Raw genomic sequence first — 24,340 nt, 5'->3', positions numbered from 1 at the left:
GCGATAGGAGTCTTAGACTTTCCTTCCCAGGCTAGCTTTGAACCCAATTCTCAGATCTTACCCTCTTGAGTATTTAGGATTACAGGCGTGAGCCACTGATGAGTGGCAGTGATATTTTTGTTGTACCTTGAATTAGAAGCTAATAATTTTAGTTTTGTTCAAAAGTATTAATTTAGCATTTAGTATGCAGTAAAAATCATAATAAGGGCCGGGAGTTTGGCCTAGTGGTTAAAGTGCTTGCCTAGCATGCATGAAGACCCAGGTTCGATTCCTCGGTACCACATACATAGAAAAAAGCTGGAAGTGGTGCTGAGGCTCAAGTGGTAGAGCTCTAGCCTTGAGAAAGTCCAAGGACAGTGCTCAGGCCCTGAGCTCAAGCCCAGGACTGGCAAAAAAAAAAAAATCATAATAAGTCAGTTGAACTGTTTCTGAGCTTTTTATATATATCACCAGTGATTACTGATAGCTTGTTCTTCCTTTCCAATTAATGTAAGAAGTTAAAAGTTTTAATATGAAAGGAAAGCATTTATTTTTAATACAAGCACTATCTAATATTTGTGTTTCGTTTATTATAAATTGAAGGTGGGAGCTAGATGTTTCATCACAGCACTTTGAGGATATTAGAGCAAACTTTGCCTTAGGAACCCAGCATTTCTGTTTGCTTCTCTTACTATGCTCATTAAATAGTGGCCTTTTGTAATTTATCTTCCAGGTCTTGTTTTCTCTTGCCAAGAAATTTAATCTTGTGTTTATTGGTAACATATCTAATTGACTATCATGCTTGTGTTTGTTATAGTTTGTATCTAGTATGTTCCCCAAGGTGTAATAAATCTTACCTGTTCAAAGTCTCACCTCTCCTAGTCCCAGCTGTGGGTACTGTGGGAGGTTAGCCCTTGAGGAGATGGAAACAGGTCTTGGGGATGTGTTTATGAAGGGTATATTAAAACTCAGCTTCTTAACTCTCTCTGCTTGCCTGCTAGTATGAGTTGAACAGTTTCCTCTTCCATGTACTCTACCCTTACTATACTGCCTTATTACAGGCCCAAAGGCAACAGGACCAAGTGACCATGACCTGAGAGTTCTGAACCAATGATCAAAAGTTAGTCTTTCTTCTTACTAGTTGATTATTTCAGGTATTTTTTTCCATATAAAAACTGAATTACAGGGGTTGGGGATTTAGCTCAGCAGAAGAGCCTTTGCCTAGCAAGTGCAAGGCCCTGGGGTGGGGGTGGGAGAGGCGGTGAACTGAGTTACATAGCATGTAATTATTTTGAGATTCATCTTGTGAAGATGTACCAAATTATTCATTGCATAGTATTTCTGAGTTATATAGTACGTTGTGTGGACATATTGTAGTTTATCCATCCATCTATGGTTGGATATTTGAGCTTTTGTAGTTTTTTTTTTTTTGCCAGTCCTGGGACTTGAACTCAGGGCCTGAGCACTGTCCTTGGGTTTCCTCAAGGTTAGAGCTCTATCATTTGTGCCACAGTACCACTTACAGCTTTTTCCATGTATGTGGTACTGAGGAATCAAACCCAGGTCTTCGTGCATGCTAGGCAAACACTGCACCACTAGGCCACACTCCCACCATCGGTTTTGTAGTTTTTAGCTGTTACAAATAAAACTGCATAAATGCTCAAGTACAAGTAAAGCTGCATAAATGTTCAATTACAAGTCTTCATTTGAGTACATGCATACATATGACTATATCACATGGAAAGTTCATTTAACTTTATAACAAACTGGCAGACATTTCCAAAGTGGTTCATTTATTTTGCATTTCCACCAACACTTCTTAACCATTCTGATGGCTATACAATGACATGTAGTCATTTGCACATACACACTTGTACATATCATATATACCCTATCATAAATTTCTTATTTTAATTGAGAAAGAAAGTTAATATGTGCTAAAGCCTAAAAGAAGAGCAGATTACATACAATTCCAAATTGAGAAAAAAGAAATTGTCCTTCCTTGTCCTACAAATTCATTCTTCATAGTATACCAAGTTTTCTTAGAGACTGGGTAGATACCCTGTTCTTAATGCACACAACTTTTTGGCAAATATCAGATGGGGCCAGTTACCAGGTGTTGACTGAACCCTAATCTACCAAAGTCTAGAAGGGATGTTTCTGTGGCTTGGGAAGTTTAAGGTAGGACACAACTTTCTATGTCTATATATACAGTCCTTAACCCAAGGCTAGTCATGTATTTGACTGTAAAACAGAGTAGAGATGTAAAGCTTCAGCACATAGTCAGATCAAAGCAATATTCAAAGCTGAGGGACCAGGCTAAACCATTTCAATTTGGTAAAATATGTGATAAATGGAATCTTGAAATCACAGACAAACTCTTCCCTTATGCATTCAAAGATGAAAATTCTGATAAATTGCCCAGTGCTTAAAGAGTTAAAACTAAAGCTGGGCCCTGGTAGCTCATACCTGTAAACCTACCTAGTCAGGAGGCTGAGAATTGAGGATTGTAGTTTGAAGCTAGCCTAGCATGAAAGTTTATGAGAATCTTATCCCCATTAACCTACTATAAAAGCTTTCAGTGGACTGTGAGTCAAGTGATAGAAGGCTATCCTTGAGCACAGAAAGCTCAAGGACAGTACTGAGACACAGAGTTCAAGCCCCAGGATTGGCACAAACAAAACAAAACAAAAAAGTCAGTATTGGTAGGAACTGCAAAGGTCAAAGGAAGAATGAATAGAAGCATCAGAATAGAATTTAAGGATTACTTGTATACTAGAACAATTTCTTTACTGACTGCTTTTGTGTCCTCATAAGATACAGAGCTGAAGTAGCCTTGACTTGTTGGTTATATTTACAAACTATGCGCATAGGGAACATTGACCAGTGAGAGGAAGGGTTAACAGCACCAATGAAAGTTGGATGCCTAGATTATAGTGTCTGTTTCATAATCTGGAAGGTTTTAGTCTGTTCCAGTTCTTGTAAAGTGAAGAATTTGGTCTTGATAGTTGTTTGTGTTTATTGTAAAAATATTCATTGTTTTGTTAAATATTGGGCTTTTTCTAAATGGTCAAACATAAAAAGAAAATAGTTTGTGGTGAAAGCATCTCCAATAACACTCATCAAAATATAGTTTATTCTTATTAAAGGACTATACACTGTAGGCTTAACTATAGAATAGGTTTTTATGGCCCAGTGTACTGCATATCTGTTTATGTGGCCACTAGGGCTTAGAAAGAAGTTATTTTTGCCAGGTGCGGTGGCTCATGCCTGTAATCCTACCTATTCAGCAGGCTGTGATCTGAGGATCAAGGTTCAAAGCCAGCCCAGGCACAAAAGAACCTGAGACTCTTATCTCCAATTAACCTCTAGGAAACGGGAAGTGGGTAGGGTGGTAGCCTTGAGCTGAAGAGCTCAAGGACAGTGCTCAGGCCAAGTTAAAGCCCCATGCTCCACCACTACCACCACCACTACCACCACCACCACCAACAACAACAACAACAAAAAAACAACAACAAAAAACCACTTAGTTTCTTCCATGTAATAGGAAATTTAAGTTTTAGAAGTCAAACACAGTGGACATAACACTAAGCATTAAGGTGAATATAAGTTATATGCATACGAATCAAAGGAGGTCAGGTCTGGGAAAGAAATTCTCTGAGTCCATTCTACTATCTCTAGTACCTGGAAGGGAAGGAAGAACAGGGGATTGGAAGGATCATTCCCTACCTAATGGCTGTTCCTTCACTTTATCAGTGTGTGCTCACTCAGAATGCATGGTTTTTCTTCCTTGACTGGCTGAAATTTCTTCCTATAGCAGAGAAACTACAAGACAAATACCCATGGTACAAACCTTGGTGGAGAGAAATCTCAGTCTCTCATGCTATAGAAACTTTCAGGCCACATTCTACATTGCAGACAGAGGTAGATGTTTATTCCAGGGAAATGCTGTGGTAATATATGATCTGTGTTCTCTCTCTTCCTCTGCAAATTACAACTTTTATCTGAAGTGTAACTTGAAGAAGAGGTAAGGCAGTGTGGATGTGGGAGTTTAGAATGCTAAGGTTCTTGCTTTGAGAGTGTGATGTTATTGTTGACTGGGGAAATGTAGAGAGGTACTTGACAACACACAGAGGGCCATAAAACTGAGCTAGACAGCTCACCACCTTTGCCCATCCAAATGGAAAGGGTAAGAAGACAGGAAGCGTTTTGGCTACTCTTTGAGCCATAGACCACACTTATTATGAAATAAATGTGATTAAAAAGCTAAATATCTGCAGTAGGAACATATTTAGTTCTGTATGTATAATGTAGTCTGTACTGCCTGATTTAGCTCCTCCACGCACTGCACTCTAATTGCCTAGCATTCAGCAATCAGAGCAAAGGTTATCAGTAGATCAGGAATAGAACAGGCAGCTCCTGCAGATTGTGGGTACTTTCAAAACTCACAGGGAGTCTTGATGCCTGTGCAGTGGAGAAAGAAACATAACACAAAATCTGTTCAACCAGCTTACACTCATCTAGCCTATTAGTAATAACGTTCTAACATATGTAATAGGGACTTAATAAAATGAATATGATACTCTGAATCCCGTCAATCCTTTCTGTGATGGCAGTATATGCTGGGGAAGAATCACAGTTGGGGGTTTTATTTTAATTTATGTAGTCCATTGCAGTGCAGTCAGTACAGGAAAGATGTTTTTCAGTGCTAGTCCAAAATTGTTTGCTCACATTGGGGTCTCTATGAACGAATGCCGATGATATACTCAGTGTTCACTCATCAAGAATGTCAATTTACTCTTTTTCTCCTTTCTGAATATGGTTAGCACTTTAATCTGAAACAAAGCTGTTGTGGGAATTCCATGCTTTCTGTGATGCGGAGTATTTCCTTTCCAATTAGGACCTAAAAAGTTGTGAGAGGACATTGCTTCTACTGAAAGAAACTGAAGAATCCAGAATAATCACTTTAAAAATCTCCCAAAGTAATAACTTTTCTTAAAATCCTCAAAGTGACAAACTCTCCTGACAAGAGATAGGATGCTTGGGCTGCTCCATGAATGGAAGGCCACAGAAGGAACAGGGACTGCCATAGAAACAAAGAACTCTGCTAAACATTTCAGTACTCTAAGGAATTCTCAAAGATTGAATGGGAGCTAACACAGTGGTTTAAAATAACCGGGAATTGAAGATTCAGGGGAATTTACACTTCGGGGCCTACATTGGAAGTTCACAGAAGAGAGACCAAAGAGAAGCCGCAAGGCCATGCTGCCCTGCAGCAGGCACTACCAGAGACATGCACAGTGGAATGTCTGCTTCCCCAGAGCCTTCCCTTCTATGGGATAAGGTTGCTGGAAGAAAAATAACTCTGTACCCAGTAGGGTCCAGAAAGGTCTTCTCCTTCTGGGCAGAGAATAGTAATAATAGTAGGGCAACTTCCTTAGGCTTAAGAGTTTTCACTAATGCAAAGCCAAAGTTTGCCTCAGCTGCAATGGACAGGAGCGCTCATGCCTTAGAAAGGGGCAAATATAATACAGAGTTCAGTTGCCCTGGAAGTGGCAAATTTTGAGAATGCCCTATGCTGAGAATCAAGAAGCCTGCACCAACAAAACAACAGCGGAGTTCTCCGAGAGTGAGGATGTGGAGACAGACTATCTTTATGACATAGATATGAAAGCACTGTTGGAGGACAGGAATGCTGGGAAAAAGATGTTATACTAAGCACAGGAAATAGCCCATCACCAGGAGATTTTTCAGTATATCCGATATCAATAACAATTTCTAACTGAATAAGTTAGCTTATTACCTTTTTAGTAATTCCCTGCAAACACATTTCTGGACAGAAATACTATTTGCTTAGTCCCTGCTATGTTCTGTTCTATAAATAATATCTCGTATCTAGGGGAAAAAACAAAAAGCATTGTGAATCAAGAGATAAAGCAGTCAGAGGGCCAGTATGGTGGGTCAGGCTACTTGGCAGGTAAATATCAGGAATGTTAAAGTTTGTGGCAAGCCTGGGGAACAATTTAAAGCCACTCAACAAACAAGCTCTACTGTGTGTTGGTATATGTCTGTAACCCGAGGTACAAGGGAACAGAAGTCAGAGGATTATGGTCTGAGGCTGGCCCCAGACAAACAATATGAGGCCCTAACTAAAGAGGGTTAGAGTGGTACAGTAAGTGTGAACTCTTGAGTTCAAGTGCCAGTGCAAGAAAAAAAAAAAAACCAACAGAAAGTCTGAGATGACTTAGCTAAGGGAATGACATATCAAACAGGGACTTTGAAAGCATTGTGATCAGTGAATGTATTAAAGGACATAATATGTAAAGTGAAAAACATGATGCCTTTGTGGAGATTGGCAACAGAGAGAAAGTCAACATATTTTACTCAAACAAAAATGTTTTGAAGTTAATGGAGCCAACTAGAATTGGATGAGTCCGAAACCTAGGTATAATTGAGAAGATAATCACTTTATTTTTTTGTAGTAGTCAGTGTGTTTAGCATTTCTATTTTCTTAAACATTTGTCATTTTTTTATTGTTGGGATAATGTACAGAGGAGTTACAGTTACATTCTTTAGGTAGTAGGTACATTACTTGTCACACATTGATACCCCTTCTCAAGTTTTTGTCCCTATTTCCCGCTCTCATCCCCTCCCAATCATCTTGTTTTCCCCCTCCCTTCCCTATTTCAAGTAATAACTAAGCATATACAATAAACCAGGTAACAAAGTCAGATACAGAAACAACATGAGATTAACCATGGGGGGGGGAGAGAAAAGAAATAACATAGTACATTAACAACAATCACAAAGATAAATCTCTTGTTTCCATATAGATAATCAGTTTATTGAAGCTAAATCAATAGAACATAAAGAGATAAGATGAAAAAAGTGTGAGGAAAGTAAAACATCAGGGTAGGTTGGGAGTGAGGGTAGAACAGAGCCTCTTCTAGGTATGGGACAGTATCTATGGTCTAACCTACATGTTATTTGACAGAAGGGAAAGAAAATGAGTGAATGAGAAACAGAAAGGTGATTGTCTAGAAGAGGAACTTACAAGGACTATTGCTGAGAATTACTCAAATTTGCTAAAAAGACAGCAAATTAATGGAAGACAAACAAATGCAAGAACGTTAGAGAATCACAGATAAGACACACATACCTCTCTCTCTCCTTCTCTCTCTCTCCCCCCTCCCTCCCTCTCTCTCCCTCTCTCTCTGTCTCTCTCTCACACACACACACACAACACATACACACACACACTCACAAAAGTGAACTTCCTCAAGTTCTAGAAACTCCAGTCAAGTTGCTGAAATACCAGAAATAAAGAGTTCCGAACACATACACAGGTTAAACTAACAATTACAAGCAGACAAACAATGGTTGTCAAAAACTATGTAAGTCCTAAGATAGTAGAAGGAAAATCTTTAAGTTATCAAAAGAATTGTCCCTAAAAAACAAGCCAACTATTTTTTCTCAAACCATTCTGTCCAGAATTTTATTGTTATTTTTATTGTCTGGATAATTTATAGAGGGGTTATAGTTACATTTGTCAGGTAATAGGTACCTTAGTTCTTGAACCTTGATACCCCTTCTCATGTTTTTGTCCCCCTTTCCCTCACCCCACCCCCTCCTCTGTCCAGAATTTTAATGCCAGAAAAACATCTTAAAACCACTCAAAGAGGTTTTTTGAAACAAAAGCCAAGGATACTTGATTGTCAAGTGATCTGCATTATGAGAAATGTTAAAGGAAGGCCTTGTGGCCTCCTTTTAAGAGTCTTTGAAGTGGTAAGACAGCTCCATGTACGTCATGTTTTCTCTATTTTTAATAATTTCACACAATAGTTGACTATCCAAAGCAAAAATAATGTATTGTGGGCTTATAAAAAGTAAAATAAGTGATTACATAGTCCCCAAATATACTTTTTATATGTGTATTCTCAAGAAAAACAGAGCCAATAGGGTATGTGTGTGTACATACACATACATATCCAAAGACAAGAGAAGACAGATGTCTTAGGAAGAGAATTTATTTGTTCTCCACTTTTTGTTTTATTGGAGCTTTCAAAGTATTGAATGACCTCTACTTACTCCAATTTTAATGCCTTTAAAAACACTGTCACAGACATCCCCAAAATATTATTTTACCAGTTGCCTGGGCTCCTTTAATCATCACAGTTACCTAAAATTCTTCTAGGCGCAAATATTTGAGTGTTAATCAAAGATGAGTAGGCTAGAAATGTACATTGTAAGCTTTGAACAGCCATTAAAAAAAAGTGAAGTAGAAGTGAATAAAAACTAGTTATGGAGGTAAAGTAGGATCATGAAATTAAATACAAAAGGAAAGAAAAGTAATTTGGAGCAAACAAGAGATACACTATGAGAAAACCACTAGCAAAATGAAAACTGGGTTACTTTAATTAAGTATATTAAAACATGATCTATACACCCAGGTAAAAGAGGTTATCAGATTGTATTGCTGTCTAAAATAAACTTGATCTAAATATGAAGATCAAGGAAAATTAAAATTAAAAGGAAAAAGTTACTAGATAAACACTAACCAAGAACAGATAATAATGCTAAATTTGTAGGTACTTCAAAACAGACTTTTACCAGGACTGACATAATAGCTCAGAATTGTAGAATGCTTGCTTACCAAGTACAAGGCCCTGAGTTCAAACTCTAGCACTGCTTTCCTTCCTTCCCCAACTCCCCAGACTTTCACATGTGTAAACAAACTCGAACTCAGAGGAAAAGTTAGAGATTGCACAGTTTTGTCACTGGCCTCTTCAACAACTGAATAATCCATAGAAGGAAATGCTGAAAATGAATTGAGGACACAGAACAGTTTAATAATACAGTGAGCACTATTGAATGTGCATTGTTTTGAAGTACACACAGAACATTCACCAAAACTGACCATTTAAAAAAAAAGCATATGTAGAAGATTACAGTAACTCAAACCTTAGATACATAAGGCCATATAGGATGAGGCTGAATTAATGGACCTCCAGGACATGGAAACAAGAGCTTAATTGTAAGTGACTGTTACTCTTTATATATTATGTTTTTCTCCCTTCTCTTGTGTTGCCCTTTAGTTAATCTCATATTGTTACTGTATCCCACTTTGTTATCTGGCGTATTATATAGATGTTTACCTGTTTATTTGAAATAAGAGGGGAAAAATGAGGGGAGTGGTGGGGAGAGAGAAAAGGGGACAAAAACATCATAAGGGATATCAATGTGTGAGAAGTAATGTACCCTCCATCTGGCAAATATAACTGTATACATTGAAATAATAATAAAAAAGCATATAAGGACCAGGAGTTTGACCTAGTGGTAGAGTGCTTGCTTGGTATGCATGATGACCCAGGTTCGATTCTTTGGTACCACATACATAGAAAAAGCCAAAAGTGGTGCTCTGGGTCAAGTGGTAGAGCTCTAGCCTTGAAATAGCCCAAGGATAATGCTTAATGTTCAAGTTCCAAGACTGGCAAAAAAAATTATATAGAGCACATTCACTAAACACAGTAAAATTAAATGGAAAATTAGTACCAGAAAGATACTGAAGAATACCTAAATTATTTCAGTTACTAAAATGAATTGCCTATCACAGAGACAATATTTAAGATGTTTTAAGGTATAACAGAGTGGCAAGATATATTCGGAAAACTTTTTGCTGCTTCAATCAATTATTAAATTCCTTAACTTTTTAAGGAGTTAAAAAGTTAAAGTTAGAGTTTGATTATTAAAAAGAGGGCAAGTAAGTTACTGGACAGCAGGTGAGTTGACATAATACATAAAGCACATGGGTAGAATTTTGAAATTCTTCAGACATTTGCCTTTCTTTGAAAGATTACTACTGAAAGAAGATAAAAGTAACCATGCATTTAATTTCACAACAAGTAAAAATAGAACAAAAATTTAGATTAACTGTACACTAACAATTGAAAGTATTTTAGTAATGCAATGTTAATAATATCCATGTCCTATGTGGTACATTTTTTGTATACATTATCATGTGAATATTTTCTACAATCTATAAGGAAGGATAGGGAAGTGTAGCTAGAATTACTGTATAGTAACAGAGGGATTAAAATGTAGGGATTTAGAGAAGGGAATATCTAAATCAAAGTAGAGTGCATGGTTTTTGTGCTATTCTTAACATTGTTTACTCTATTGTCTATGGCTAGAATTCTCAATAACTATCTCTTTCTCTGCTGATCATTGTTCTGTTTTTTGATTTTTCTATCCATAACTGGTCTGCTGTTGGTATGCATTGCTCTTTCTTCATTCACAATAATTTGAGACAGGGAACATGAGACTGGACCTGGTAGATGTTCCAGAAAGGAAGGGCCAGAACTAAGCTAAGAATTCTTTTTTATATAAATATTTTTATTGTAATTAATAGAAGGGTTACATTATATTCGTCAGGTAGAAGGTGCATTAATTCACATACATTGATACCGTTTCTCATGTCTTCATCCCCATTTCCCTCCTAAGCTAAGAATTCTTTTTTTCATCTATTTTTATTGTAATTAATAGAAGGGTTACATTATATTTGCCAGATAGAAGGTACATTAATTCACGTTCATTGGTACCCTTTCTCATGTCTTGGTCCCCATTTCCCTCACCCTACTCCTGCCCCTCATCTTGTTTTCCCCCCTTTCCTATCCAATTTCAAATAACCAAATACAAATAAATTCAATATATCAGATAACAAAGTAAGATACTGTAACACTATGAGATAATCAAGTGATAGCAAAAGAGATGAGATATAACATAGTACGTTAAGGACAACTATCACTCATTATATGGCTTTTGTTTCTATATCCTAGAGGTCCTTTCATTTAGCATCATACTATATGGCCTTATGTATCTAGGTTTTGCTCTATTGCAAATCTCTGCTAGGAGAGCCCAAGGTTTCTACTGATTATGACAAATGAGGGAAACCATTGAGCCTATCTTCCTTTGAGTCTGGCTTACTTCACTTAATATGATTTTTTCTAAATCTTTCCATTTCCTAACAAATGGGGCGATGTCATTCTTTCTGACAGCAGCATAGAATTCCATTGTGTACAAATACCACATCTTGTTGATCCACTCATCAACTGAGGGACATCTGGGTTGGTTCCATATCTTTGCTATGGTAAATAGTGCTGCAATGAACACTGTTGTACTAGTGGATTTAGTCTGACCTTTTTCTGGACTCTAAGCTTAGAATTCTTAAGCAGTTTTTCACAAGTGAGCTACTCAAGTTGCTATAAACACATAGGACAATGGATAAAGTATAACAAAACATGAGTATATTTTAATGCACTTCCATGCTTGAACAGATTGGTAATTCCTCCATAGGTGTTAGGAGCCAAGGGCATCAAAGAGGAAATCCATACTGAACTGGGGATGAAGGCCACAGTTATACAGAAGTGTATCTTGACCAACCACTAGGACTGATACCTTAAGAGTAAATGCTTGGATATGCAAAGGAAAGTTGAATGGAAAAACAAAACTCCTGCAGTTTTCATGGGGCTTCAGTTAAAAGACAAAATGTTGGCACTTATTCAGGAGAAATGAGAAACTTGGTTTTGTGCCAAAGTTTCAGTAGAAGAGAACACAGACTTACTATATGAAGAAACTTTTGTAAAATGGGATATGGAGAACAACTCTATTCCTGCCACCAGCCAGAGTTTATAGTGGTATCTTTCATCTATAATCCCAGCTGTTCAGAAGGTAAAGATTAGGAGGATCACAGACCAAGGCCAGGCTAGGAAACAAGTTAGTTAAGACCTTCACCTTAATAAGCTAGGCATGGTACAGTTTACCTTGACCCAAAATATATGGAATTCCTCTGTAGGAGGACTGAGGCCAGCCCTAGACAAAAATTCTAGACCGTTCAGATAAGCTAAAGGAAAGGGAGTGGGGGTCAAATTGAGTTCCTGACTAGCAATCAAGAGACCCTGAAATTCAGATCCTAATACCACTCCCTCCACTTCCCTGCCCCAGTTTATAATAGTACATTAAACACTAAGAAGCATCTGCAGATGAACACACAGCAAGCAAATACTGGAGGAAAGTTCTTCTTATGTTCCCAGGCACAGACCCAAGTGGGGTTACATATTTAAGGATCGTAATTGGGCCTCCTGATTCTTCTTCCCATTTGGTGTGAATCTAGCCAGCTCAAGGCAGCTTCTTCTGTCTCTAAGGACTCACTTTCCATCCTCTGGTCTATATAGAAACTGTAGCAGGAACCAGAACTAAGGGTTAAGTGCTATCTTTGCTGTGTACATGACTGATCCTGTCTGACTTCTTAGACCAGTGGTATAGGTATTGAGATCATATTTTGCCTTTATGAATTGTTCACAGAAATGGCAAGTGGAATCATTCTTCTAAACCCTCGGCTCTAAGCCCCTCTCCCTTTCTTTGTGGGGTACAGAGCCATGTAGAAGTCTATAGTTTCATGAGCATCCTGCATTGTAAGTTTGTACTGTCCTTTCGGCCTCCTTTCCCTTCCCCTCTTTTCCCTCCCCTCCCCTCCCCTCCTCTCTATGCTGCTGTCAGAAAGAATGACATCGCCCCATTTGTTAGGAAATGGAAAGACTTAGAAAAAATCATATTAAGTGAAGTAAGCCAGACTCAAAGGAACTTAGGCTCAGTGGTTTCCCTCATTTGTCATAATCTGTAGAAACCTTGGGCTCTACTAGCAGAGATCTGCAATAGAGCAAAATCTTGATACATAAGGCCATATAGTATGAAGCTAATTGAAAGGACCTCCAGGATATTGAAACAAAAGCCATATAACGAATGATTGTTGTCCTTAATATACTATGTTATATCTCATCTCCTTTGCTGTCCTTTGGGTATCTCATATTGTTACAGTATCTCACTTTGTTATCTGATATATTGAATTTATTTGTATTTGGATATTGAAATTTGATAGGGAAGGGGGGAAAACCAAGACGGGTGGGGGGGTGGGGAGGAGGGTAATGGGTACCAAGACATGTGAAAGGGTATCAATGTATGTGAATTAATGCACCTTCTATCTGGCAAATATCATGTAACCCTTTTATTAATTACAATAAAAAAAGAAAAAAAAGAATGCACATAGTTTGTACCAGTTTCATGAAGTATGTCTTTGGGTTTTTGTAAATAATTTTAACTCAAATAAAATTACTATTTCCAATACAAAAAATGCACATCCAATAACCTACCTTCTTCTCATGGGCCCCTCTTCTTATTTGTGGTGGGGAATTCATTTTATCTTTGACTTAGGAAGGTTATTTCAGCATAGCTGTGACTTTGGAGTCACTCAGCATTGCCCTGTAGCTACCAGGCTGTGAATCTCCATAGGGCTTCTCTGCCAAGCATCTCACTGAGGTTTCTAGTTGAGCATCTACCATGTGCTCATTCTATCTAGACAGCATGATGTTGATTGAGTTCTTCCTTTCTTCTTAGCAGGCGCAGCACTTTTGAGGTTATGTGGGGATTTGTTCCTAGTTATCAACTTAGTATTGAGGAATAAGAAAGGGGTAGAGTACCTGGAAATGTTTTTAAGGGGAGAGAGTCCTTCCCTGTGGGAGAAAGGCCTCTGCAGTGTTTTTCAGCTCCACAGAGTAAGCCCAGAGAATTCTGCTAGGAGGCTATAGGTTGGTGTTTGACTCGGTTGCATTATGAGCATCCAAGTAGAAGTCCTCATCTTCATCTCAGGAATGCCAGGTTTCTTTACTAGAGTCCAGACCATCAGCCTACATCAACATTGGTCAAACATGCAGACATTTCTAGCTCTAACTTTCATACTGAGTCTGCAGCCAGCAGTTCCCTGTTGTGTCTGTCCTTCCAGTACAGGCCCAGATAGTAACATGTTATACTGTCACGAAGCCCCTGTAGTTCTATACTTAAGTGCTTGTTTTCAGCTTTCATACTGTCATTGTCCCTGGTCATCATCACAGTAGTAGTTCTTCTTAGATGTTTTCCCCTCTAAGGGTCCCAAATATCTGTGCTATTACCAAAAGCTCTTTAGCATGTTAGGATCTGCTCCACTAGATGTCTCAAATCTTTTCACCACCTACTTTTCCAGACCATTCCTAGTTCAATTGTGTCCGTTTTGGCCTGAGAAATAGACATCATGAGGGGATCACAGCTATAAGAAATTGATTAAGAAACCCAAATTCATGAAATGAGGGTAGAGTGTGAGCTGGTGAAGTCAAGAAAATCATCAGACCAGAGTGCAAACCTGGCCCTTAAAGGGAACAGGGAGGACATTGAGTGGAAGCATTCTTTCCTCCTCCCTCAGGAAGCCCAAGGCAGATCCAACAAAGACATCAGAGTCCTTATCTTTCTCTTTCCCAGCTGTTCTTTTATTTCATTCTATTTTTTTTTTTTGGTGGTGGTGGTGTAACTTTGTTTAGTCTCCATCTGTTTCATGAGGCGGGAGAATTATCTGTGTCCACCATTAGAGAGAGCAAACCAACCTGGGCATTGTGGTTCTAACTTCCAAATTCCTAGGGAGAGACCCTGGCCTGGTTTTAACAGTGTCTGGAATCTAGTTCACAGTCAGTGAACTTGTCTCTCACTAAATTGAAACATTTCCCAGAAAAGTGGGACAACTTGCAGATCTACACAGATACCTTATGTAGCTCTAGCAATCCATAAACATTTTCGTAGCATTTTTTGCTTCATTTTTAGTGTATGGACTGATTTGGAAAAATGATTCAGATGGGTCAGAGTTCCAGCACAGGACTGGTGTTTTAACTACTTTGTTGGTGACAGATTGGATTAGCTCATTTGTGTAATAGCAAAACATTTTAAGTTATTCTTAACCAAACATTTTTCCCCTTACCTTTTTTATGCTTCAACTTATTCCAATTGAATAAGTGTCAAATAAAACCAAGGCTTTGGGAGAAAAGCATACATCACTGAGAATACTTCATACTGAATTGGAAAGCCATAAAAATCATTGCTAGGTGATTAGAACTTTTGAAAAGAGCTTTGAAACCTTTTTTCTAAAATTGCTAGCAGGCAGCCTGGCCTCTTGTGTTATCTTTTATATTTATATTCATGTGGGAGCTGCAAATAAAGGAATAATGAGAGAGAAATGAAAGGTGCAGGTAGATTTGACGAGGCTGAAATAATAGAACAACAGATAAAGTGCTTAAGTGAGGGCAAATAGAAATGTAGGTATATGGGTGTATAATCAACTGCCTTAAAAAAAAAATCAAGTTGTATTGAGTACTGTTCAGGGCATTGTGGTGAACATGGAATTTACAGACTCAACCTCTAAATTCTGGCAGCTTGTAGTTTACCTAGGGAGAAAAAGATAGACATCGGCCTCTCTCCATTCTAGGCACATACATTCCTGAAGATTGCTTGGAATAGTTCAGTGTGTAATGAAGGAAATGCTGGCCAGTTGCCTCTTTTGAATCCTTCTCACACTCTACTAATTTAGTATGTAGTGTAGTTACAAATGATTTGAGGCTCAGTGAGACCAGATCATTTGCCTGAAAGATGGTTTACTATAGTTCCCAACAGGAGGGAATAAGCTATGGGTCCGTTGGGAGGGTGACGGTGAGAAAATGGTGAGCACAAGTCTTTATTGGAGTTTCTGAGGGAAGGAGTGGGGGAGAAGACAGGGAAAGGAGGCAAGTAGGCTGAATAATTTTAGTGGGCTCTGGAACATAGGTGCTGCTTCTAGCTCTATGGCTTTTGGTCCTGGGATGATTAGGACAGGTGAATAGTGACCCAGAGGGTAAGAGCTCAGTAGGTGGGAGGCCTGATTGGTATGGATTGGCTGGGAATGGGGCAGGGGTTAGTGCATTGGTTGGTTGGCATTTGAAGAACAAGCTCTTAGGTGAGTTATTCACTATTTCTAGGGACTGGTAATCCAGGAAGGGACAGGTTCTCTACACTGTGGGCAAGATGACAAAGTGACAGTAAAGAAAGAAAAGACAAAGTTACTGTAATAAGGAACTAAACTTTTCTCAACTGTGTCCTAATAACATCTCAAGCAAGTCTCCAGTTAAGTAATTTCAACAATACTGGGAGCTTCTCAGTGCCAATATATTGTTTAAGCACCAATCAAACCACTGGGATTGAGAAAGGAGTTTCTTAGATGCAGAACTGAAGCCCTTTGGTAGACTATGAGATGGGGAGCAGAGTGTGGGGACATAGAACATAGGCTGAGGTGACACAGGACATGGCTATGGAAAAGAATGAAAAAAAGTGACATTGCTTATGTGAAAGCTGAGATAGCTGCTAAGATGATAGGCACCTTTAATCACTGGAATTACTAAGCTTTAGAAGATGGGATGAAGATATTTGACTCAAGATGTATATGTTTTAGAATTGTCAAAGAATGTATGATATGCCTGTAATTAGGGTTATGTTTATTTGAATAATTTGAGGTCTAAATAAATGTGGGTGATAGCCACAGAGATGCTATACTAATGTTTCTGGGCACATTAGAGTCTTAAAAATAGAAGAGAGCCAGGAGCCTCTGGCTCACACTTGTAACCCTAGCTACTCTGAAGGCTGAGATCTAGGAATTGCAGTTTAAAGTCAGCCTAGACAGGAAAGTTGGTGAGACTCTTTATTTCCTGTTAACCAAAATAGCCAGAAGTGGATCTGTAGCTCAAGTGGTAAAGTGCTAGCTTTGAGCTAAAAAAGCTCAGGGATGGCCTCATGCCCTGACTTCAAGCGTCAGGACTGGTACCAATTTGTTAAGGTAGAAGAGAGTGGACATTTAATTGCAAACAAATACAGAATAAGTATAAAAGAAGAGAATGTTACATATATAGTCAACATTTTCTAAATATTATATTTATCCCTCACTCTGTGAAGTCTTTAAAAAAATTTTGAGAAAGTATATAGAAAATGATGAATGCTTGGGCCAGTCTCTTGAAGAACCATTACTAGCAGACTGCTGCCATGTTCAGACTCGTGTTCTTCTTGGCCATTATCTCATCTGTGTTGTCTTTAGAATCTTTTTCACTCCTTTGCCTCTTCCCTGTTACTCTCAGTCTCTTTAGTAGAAATGTCATCTTTTTTGTTGTTTCTGTACCAGTTCTTTTGGAATGGGTCCAAATTGATCTATTTCATTATTTTTTTCTTTCCCACATTTTATGTTTTTATTGGTCTTATTAATGAGTTTGTCTTTCTTTCCTTATGAAGAATTGTAATTTTCTAGTTTATTTTATTGTGATATGTTACCATCCTGTTACTGCAACTGAATGTTAACTCACAATAAATCTTTTATGTTTTTGCTCAGAGATCTTACTGTCTATGGTTTTCCTATTTTAACTCACCTACCTTCCTTTAATGATTTTTGTGTAACAATTACTATATTATTTTCTCAGGTTGAGCTATTACCCTGAACCAGAAAACTGTTTTTATTCTGTTCTTATAATCAGATCAGTAATTAAAATGATAGCAATGACTGTGTAAGATAATACAGCCACTTTAATCAGCCTCATTTTTTGAGTGTTGCTGTACTTCAGACATGGTTCTGAGTGATTTATATTTGTGGTATCTCATTAACCCTCATTCTGGGAGGCACCAATATGCTCATTTCCCAGTGGGGAAATGTCTCCATTGTGCAGGGAATCAACTGAGGTCCAGATAGGTGGGGCTATGTGCTATAGCTAGTGTACCTGTCTGTAGGGAGTATGTGATTCTGAATTGTGGATATTGTGCTAAACCACTATTATAGTGGTAGGCAGAAATACCAAATAAAATACTGAGATTTGCCAGGATGTTTCCTTGATTCCTGCTCCTTGCCAGTCTCCAGTTCATTCTCTACATCCCTTTGCCTCAGATGTCTTGTGAGCTAGTCCATATACCTCTTAGGTGTCATTTAAGCAATCACACACTGGCAGAGAGGCTGCCGGTGACTACAAAGGTGGGTCTTTTCATGCACTGATTGTACTGGAAGGTGTACTGTGTGATTTGGTGGATGACCTGTCCATTGTAGGAGAGACCTGGTACATCTTCTCTTGTGTTTGCATCCTCATCAGCTGCCATGCCTGGGTACATAACAGGTGCTCAATGAGTAACTCATTAAATGACCCAAAGTGTATCAGAAAAGGAGAAAGAGAAGCAAAGATTTTGATATGTGTGTGCAACACTCCAACTTCTTTAGGTATAATAGGTAATTCAGTAATCACATTAGTTGGGAGTGTTTTGGGCTTTAAGTAACAGAAAACCCAACTGCAGTTGTTTAAACAGAATTTTCATTTCTTTTATCTAACAAACATCCCAGATTGGCCTTTCAGGGCCAGGTAACTGGACTTTTCTATGTTTTATCACAGACAATTGGATTTTCTAGTGTTTCATGAGGATTGGGTTTGACGTACTACCTGCCTCCTTAAGTAGAAACTTGGGATTTTACTTTATTGATAATGTAATTGAGAACTCTTTGCTTGTGTGATTGTTTCTTCTAATTTAAGTCTAAAGTCTAATGAATCTTGTGTGGCTGGGGAGATAATTGGCAAGTGGGGTGATCTGGCAAGCAATTGGGAGAAACCACCCCCACCTGGCTCCCTTCCCCAGCAACAGTGTTTGTGGATCTTTTCTCTTCAAATAGTCCCCAGGGAGGAGTTTCTAATCTATTCTGACAGGAAGTAGAGTCCAGTCTGCCAGCATTCTAAGACCACATGGAGAGAGAGATCAGAGCCAGAAAAGGTGAATGTAGGTTGCCAGTCAATACAGACTTTGGTGGTATGCTTGCCTTAGCTATGCCAAGTCCAGATCCTCTAATTTACCTTTTTCAGAGTGAAGCATACTTGGTAGGGTGGAACTGGGGCATTCTAAGAGAGAAGGAATACTTAAAGGAGTTATCCAAAGCCATTTGTGTGCATTTTACAGGTACTTGTAGCCGCTTATTTCTCAGCTTTTGTTAAGGAGAGTAGGAAGATTATGGCATCCTGTGGGTTTACTTAACATTTGCAGTGTAGGTTTGGCCTTTTCTGTTTTATAATCTGGTTACACTATCTGCTTTTCCGCTGTGACTACTTCTGCTAGTGACATTCCATTAGTATGACAAAAAAAAAAAAAAGAAAAAAGAACCAGGGAAGTCACTTTATAAAGAAAGAAGAGGGGACAAGGTACAGTGGCTCATGCCTGTAGTCCTAGTCCTATTTCTGTAGCAGTTTGAGATTGGGAGGATCCTTGTTCAAGACCAACCTGCCCCCCCCCCCAAATTGTGAAAACTCATTTCAGCACAAAAAGCTAGAGTTGTGAGGATATGTGCCTGTCAGCCTTGCTCTTCAGGAAATAGAAAATAGGATGGAAAGTCTAGGTTGGCCCAGGCATAAATGTAAAACTATTTGAAAAAGGAAGGAGGATAGCTCAAGTGGTAGAGGATTTCCTTCCAAGTGCAAGGCCCTGAATTCAAGGCCACCAGAATAAATTGTGTGTGTGTGTGTGTTTGTAATTTACTTACAATTAGAAGATTCAGCCTATGCCTACTTGGCCCTTTTGCTTTGAGCCTATGAAGAGGTAGCACCTGATGGTGGGAGCCCATGGTGGAGCAAAATTGCTCACTTCATGCTAGGAAGCAGGATGGGTCAAAGGTCCCGCAATCTTTTTTTTTTTTTTTTTTTTTTGCCAGTCCTGGGCTGAGGGCCTGAACACTGTCCTTGGACTTTCTCAAGACTAGAGCTCCAGCACTTGAGCTTCAGCACCACTTCTGGCTTTTTTTTTTTCTATGTATGTGGTACCGAGAAATCGTACCTGGGTCTTCGTGCATGCTAGGCAAGCACTGTACCACTGGGCCAAATTCCCAGCCAAGGTCCTGCAATCTTTATCAAGTCCCCCTACTAGGGCTCACCTCCTTAAAATAAGGACCCCACATCCCAAGACCACCATGCCATGGGACCAAGATGAAAATGATAGCAGTGATGTGGACTTTTTCTCTTTTCTGTCATCCTCTCCTGAGAGAGGGCAGGAGATAAAAATACATATACTCAGTCTCAAATACTTAAAGGAAACTCCAGCATATGTTGTTTTTCCTTAAAAAGGTTTGTATTATGAACATATCTGGTATCTGTAAGATTCATTGAAGCGATAAAGCATTTGTTGCATCATAAAAATAGTAAGACAATAAAAATTCTTGCCAGAATTAATTTTCAAGAGAGAAAAGACTGAACTTGTGAAGATGTGACTGTAAGATTTTTTTCAGAAGTGTCATTTTAGTTTTCAGATTGTGAGCCATGCCTTTGGTGAAGAGGAACATTGAACCCCGGCACCTTTGCCGGGGAGCTCTGCCTGAAGGGATTACCAGTGAACTCGAATGTGTAACCAACAGTACTCTAGCTGCCGTCATTCGCCAGCTAAGCAGTCTCAGTAAGTCCTCTGTTTTTTGTTTTTTGTTTTTTTTTCTGGTTACTGACAACATTTTTACAGACTTTAGTAAACTGATTTCAATTCAACACTTACAGTTTTAAAGGAAAGAACTTTTCTTTTGCATTTCCCAGGATATCAGCTATTATGCCTCTACTAGACTTGTAGCACTTAACATTATGCTTTTAAGATGTTACCCTGAGATTACCACTTCACAAATTATTAGATAAGACAAAACATACAGAGTTAAAATAATGTTCATTTTTGAATTCTTTTTGAGAAATGAAGGTACTTGGTAGTTTAAATTTTATTTCGTTTTCTTACTGGCTTCTTAATTTGATGTGATCAGTTACTTCCTTTTAAACAATGCTAGCTAGTACCTCTATTCTGTGGGAAAATGAGTGGGTTGCATAACATTTCAAATGTGCGATTAAGAAAAAAAACAGTAAGAGTTTTCTGATTTAATATACTAAAAGTTGAAATTCATGAAGGTGCTGACTTGAAAATTGCAGATCAACAGATAAACTGTTAGACTTCATTGAAGTTTGTGTGTATACAGGTTGGTGGCAAATGAAAGCTTAAGAAAGAAAAGACTTTCTGCTATTCTACTTTTGAATGTTGGCATTAGATTTCCAAGGTCTAGTCCATTTTTTAGGACGGAAAGATACATGAAAATGCATTTTTCTGTATAACTCTTTGAAGTTGACTGTCTTCCCCTAGCTTACATTTATGTGATCTTGTTTTCTCACTTCATCCCACTCCTTTCTGTTTAGATGGTTTATGTGGCATTTTTGGTGACAGATTTTCACAGTTAAAAATTTCAGAAACCTTGTTAATAACTAGAAAACCTTCCACAAAATTCCATACACTCATAGCCTTAAGCACATAAAGGGTTTTTTTCTCTTCTTTTTGTTTTGCTTTCGTTAAGAAATTCACTTGTTTTTTGAAGAAGCCCTGCACTTACATATTTATTTTTGTAGAAGAATTGTACTATTTTGTTAAAATATTGATATATATCTTTTTTGCCAGTCATGGGGCTTAAACTCAGCCTGGGCATTGTCGCTGAACTTATTTTGCTCAAGGCTAGCACTCTAGGTGGAATCATTAAATCCCCCTTTGTAGATGTTTCATGTTATGTACAAGAGAGACTTTGATTACTAAGCAGCTGGCCATAAGAGAAAGAGATAAGCCTTTAAATAAAATAGAGAGGGTGAAGAATCAGTGTCCCAGTATATGCTGTGGGAAAAACTCAAATGGCTATTTGCTGACTTTAAAGATGATGGTGGAACAGTCCAGATACCAAACAGTGTGGACAGGCAGTGCTGGAAGCTAGAGAAGGTGAGGAACCAGATCCTTCTTCCCTAAAAGGAACCGGGGCCTTCGTGCATGCTAGGCAAACACTCTACCACTAGGCCAAACTCCGGGCCCCCAGCATCTTAATTTTAATCAAACAAATCTGTTTTAGACTTCAGACCTCCAGAACTATTTTAAGCTACTGTGTTTGCAGTAATTTGATACAGCAGCAGTAAGAAACTTATATTCCCTCTGGCCTGGATTTTTGATGTATCCCATATAATTATCTAAGTGCACCTGCCCTAAATAGCATTCAGTTCTTAGTTAGGCTCCCTCAGTGGCTCCTAATCCTTACTATCAGAACCACTTGGGAAATATTAAAACAGGAGGCTCAGGAACCCCAGAGATGTTGTTACTCATCAATGTATCTATATTGAAAAATGAGTTGTTCATCAGATCCTTTTAGGAAATTTGAACTGAGAAAGACTCACTGATGAAGAAGCCATTATGACCACTACTAATCGGTAAGCTGAAGTTCTTCTGACAGAACAAGGAGAAATAAGTCAGTGGTAAAGAAAACAGAGCAAGGACACACAGAAAGAACCGCACATAAGAGAGACCTGGAACCTCACAAGGGTGAACCCTCTCTTCCAGTTGGATCTTAGAATATGTCTGGATCTTGGAATCAGAATATGCAAGTACTCTCTTACAAAAGGAGGAATATAGGGGCCAAGAGTTTGGCCTAGTGGTACAGTGCCTGCCTAGCATGCACATAGACCTTTGTTCAATTCTTCAATACCACATATATAGAAAAAGCTGGAAGTGGTGCTGTGGCTCAAGTGGTAGAGCACTAACCTTGGAGAAAGCCCAAGGACAGTGCTTAGGCCCCCAATTCAATCCCCAGGACTGCCCCCCCCCAAAAAAGGAATGCATTTGTGTGTGTGTGTGTGTGTGTGTGTGTGTGTGTGTGTGTGTGTGTGTGTGTAAGGGAAATAAGTCTACAAAACTAAGACAACTGAGTGCTATGGATTGAGTGTCTCCTGAAAATTCCTATGTTGAAATTCTAATCCCTAATGTATTCATATTTACAGATAGGGCTTTTGAGTGGTGATGGTTCATGAATAAAATTAGTGCCTGTATTATAAAAGCCCAAGAAGCTGGACTCATGCTTGTAATCCTATCGGTTTGAGAGTCTTAGAATGGGAGGATAAGATTGCAGGCCAAGTTGAACAGAAGGATTCATGAGACACCTCTCCACTTCTCAACCAATAGTTTGATAGTGTTGTATACCTGTTGTGCTAATTTGTATGGATGGCCAGACCATACAAAAATGCTACAACTCCATTATTGGAAGAATACTGGGTGAGTTTCACATTTCAGTCATACCAACTATGTTGGTAACCTAAAATAGGCAGACCACAGTCCAGACCTGGGACTGGATAGAAAGTAACACTTATCTCAAAAATAACCAGTGTACAAAAAGGGCTGGAATTTGGCTCATCAGTACAGTGCCTACATGGAAAGCATAAGGTCCTAAGTTCAAACTCTAGTATGGGAGCTGGGGGCGGGGTGGGGGGATGGGAGTGGATGTAGGAGGGAGAGAAGCTCTCATCAGATACTGAATCTACTGGCCCACTGACTTTTAACTTTCCAGCTTCTAGAACTGTTTATAAACCACTCAGTCTATGGTATTCTGTAACAATACCCTAAACTCACTAAGATGCTGACTTATTAATTGATGATAGAATAACAACTTAGAGTTACCAATAATTTATTTGTGCTTAGTCACTCAATACCCCTATAGGTCCAACACAGCAAATAAAATAGTTGAGCATATTTTAAATTTGTCTGTAATTTATAAATAACATCAACATGGTTATAAAATGGAAAGCAGATACACGTTTATTATGATCTGCTTTCAAGACAACACTATCACGTAATAAATGATATCATTATTGGAGAATTTTTAGTTTATATAGATTCCTCACTGAATGTTAATGTATTAAAGAAGATTAAAAAGTGATACACTTTGTATTCTGCTGGAAATCTAACCCAGGACCGGTACAGACAAGTGATATACTACTAATATATACTTCCATCTCCTTAACATGTATTTTTTAAAGTTCTAGGAATACACAGATTACTATATTAGTAATCTTCTTTTGCTGAGTAGTTTATCCCCATTATAAAGTCAATTACAGATTTTTTTCTTTTATTCTTGGAGTACCTGTCAATATTTAATTGGTCCAGATGAGAATGAAGCATTATCTCTGAGATGTTCATGTTGCCTCCATATCCGTAACTCATTTTCAAGTGTAGATCAGGATATGGGTTGTGTAGCTTCCTGCATTTTCTATAGAATTGGATTTAGTCCATGAAGGCTTTCTTGGTGGAGGAAGAAAGGATAAGGCTGATGGAAGCTTAAGAACTTGCCTTGACCCAACATGGGTCATCGCTATCTGTGAGGAGAGACTTGAGTGGGAAACCTAAATGCACCTGTCTCAAAGGCACATGTTCCCTAGTTAGTCTCTCTCAGTTCCATGGTGAGGACTAAAGGAACTAATTCTTTGGTAGCTGTAGGCAAGACAAAACACAACAGAATTCTAGAAGGCATTTCTCAGTCTTTTCTAACAAGAAAGACTAAAAATTGAGGTTCCCTGGGCCAGGAATTTGGCCTAGTGGCAGAGTGCTTGCCTAGCATTCGCGCAGACCAGGGTTCAATTCCTCAGTACCACATACA

The 24,340-nt window shown here is 38.5% G+C and overlaps 1 protein-coding gene across 3 annotated transcripts in view; it reads left to right on the top strand.

The window, feature by feature from the left end:
* The window catches only part of Wasf3 (WASP family member 3), a 130,966-nt gene that overhangs the window by 62,205 nt on the left and 44,421 nt on the right, over positions 1 to 24,340 (top strand). For 2 of the 3 annotated variants that reach the window (XM_090342351.1, XM_090342349.1), the window contains exon 3: positions 20,161 to 20,310. In XM_090342351.1, coding sequence (XP_090198477.1) covers positions 20,178 to 20,310 — 133 coding nt within the window. In that variant the 5' untranslated portion in view covers positions 20,161 to 20,177. The remainder of the gene's footprint in view (positions 1 to 20,160; positions 20,311 to 24,340) is intronic. The other variant, XM_090342350.1, reaches the window with a different exon arrangement.

Source organism: Megascapheus bottae, chromosome 11 (genome assembly GCF_031878675.1).
Source record: "Megascapheus bottae isolate mThoBot1 chromosome 11, mThoBot2.hap1, whole genome shotgun sequence".
NCBI lineage: Eukaryota > Metazoa > Chordata > Mammalia > Rodentia > Geomyidae > Megascapheus > Megascapheus bottae.
The sequence above is the reverse complement of the archived record's forward strand: the minus strand, read 5'-3'. Positions and strand labels throughout refer to the sequence as shown.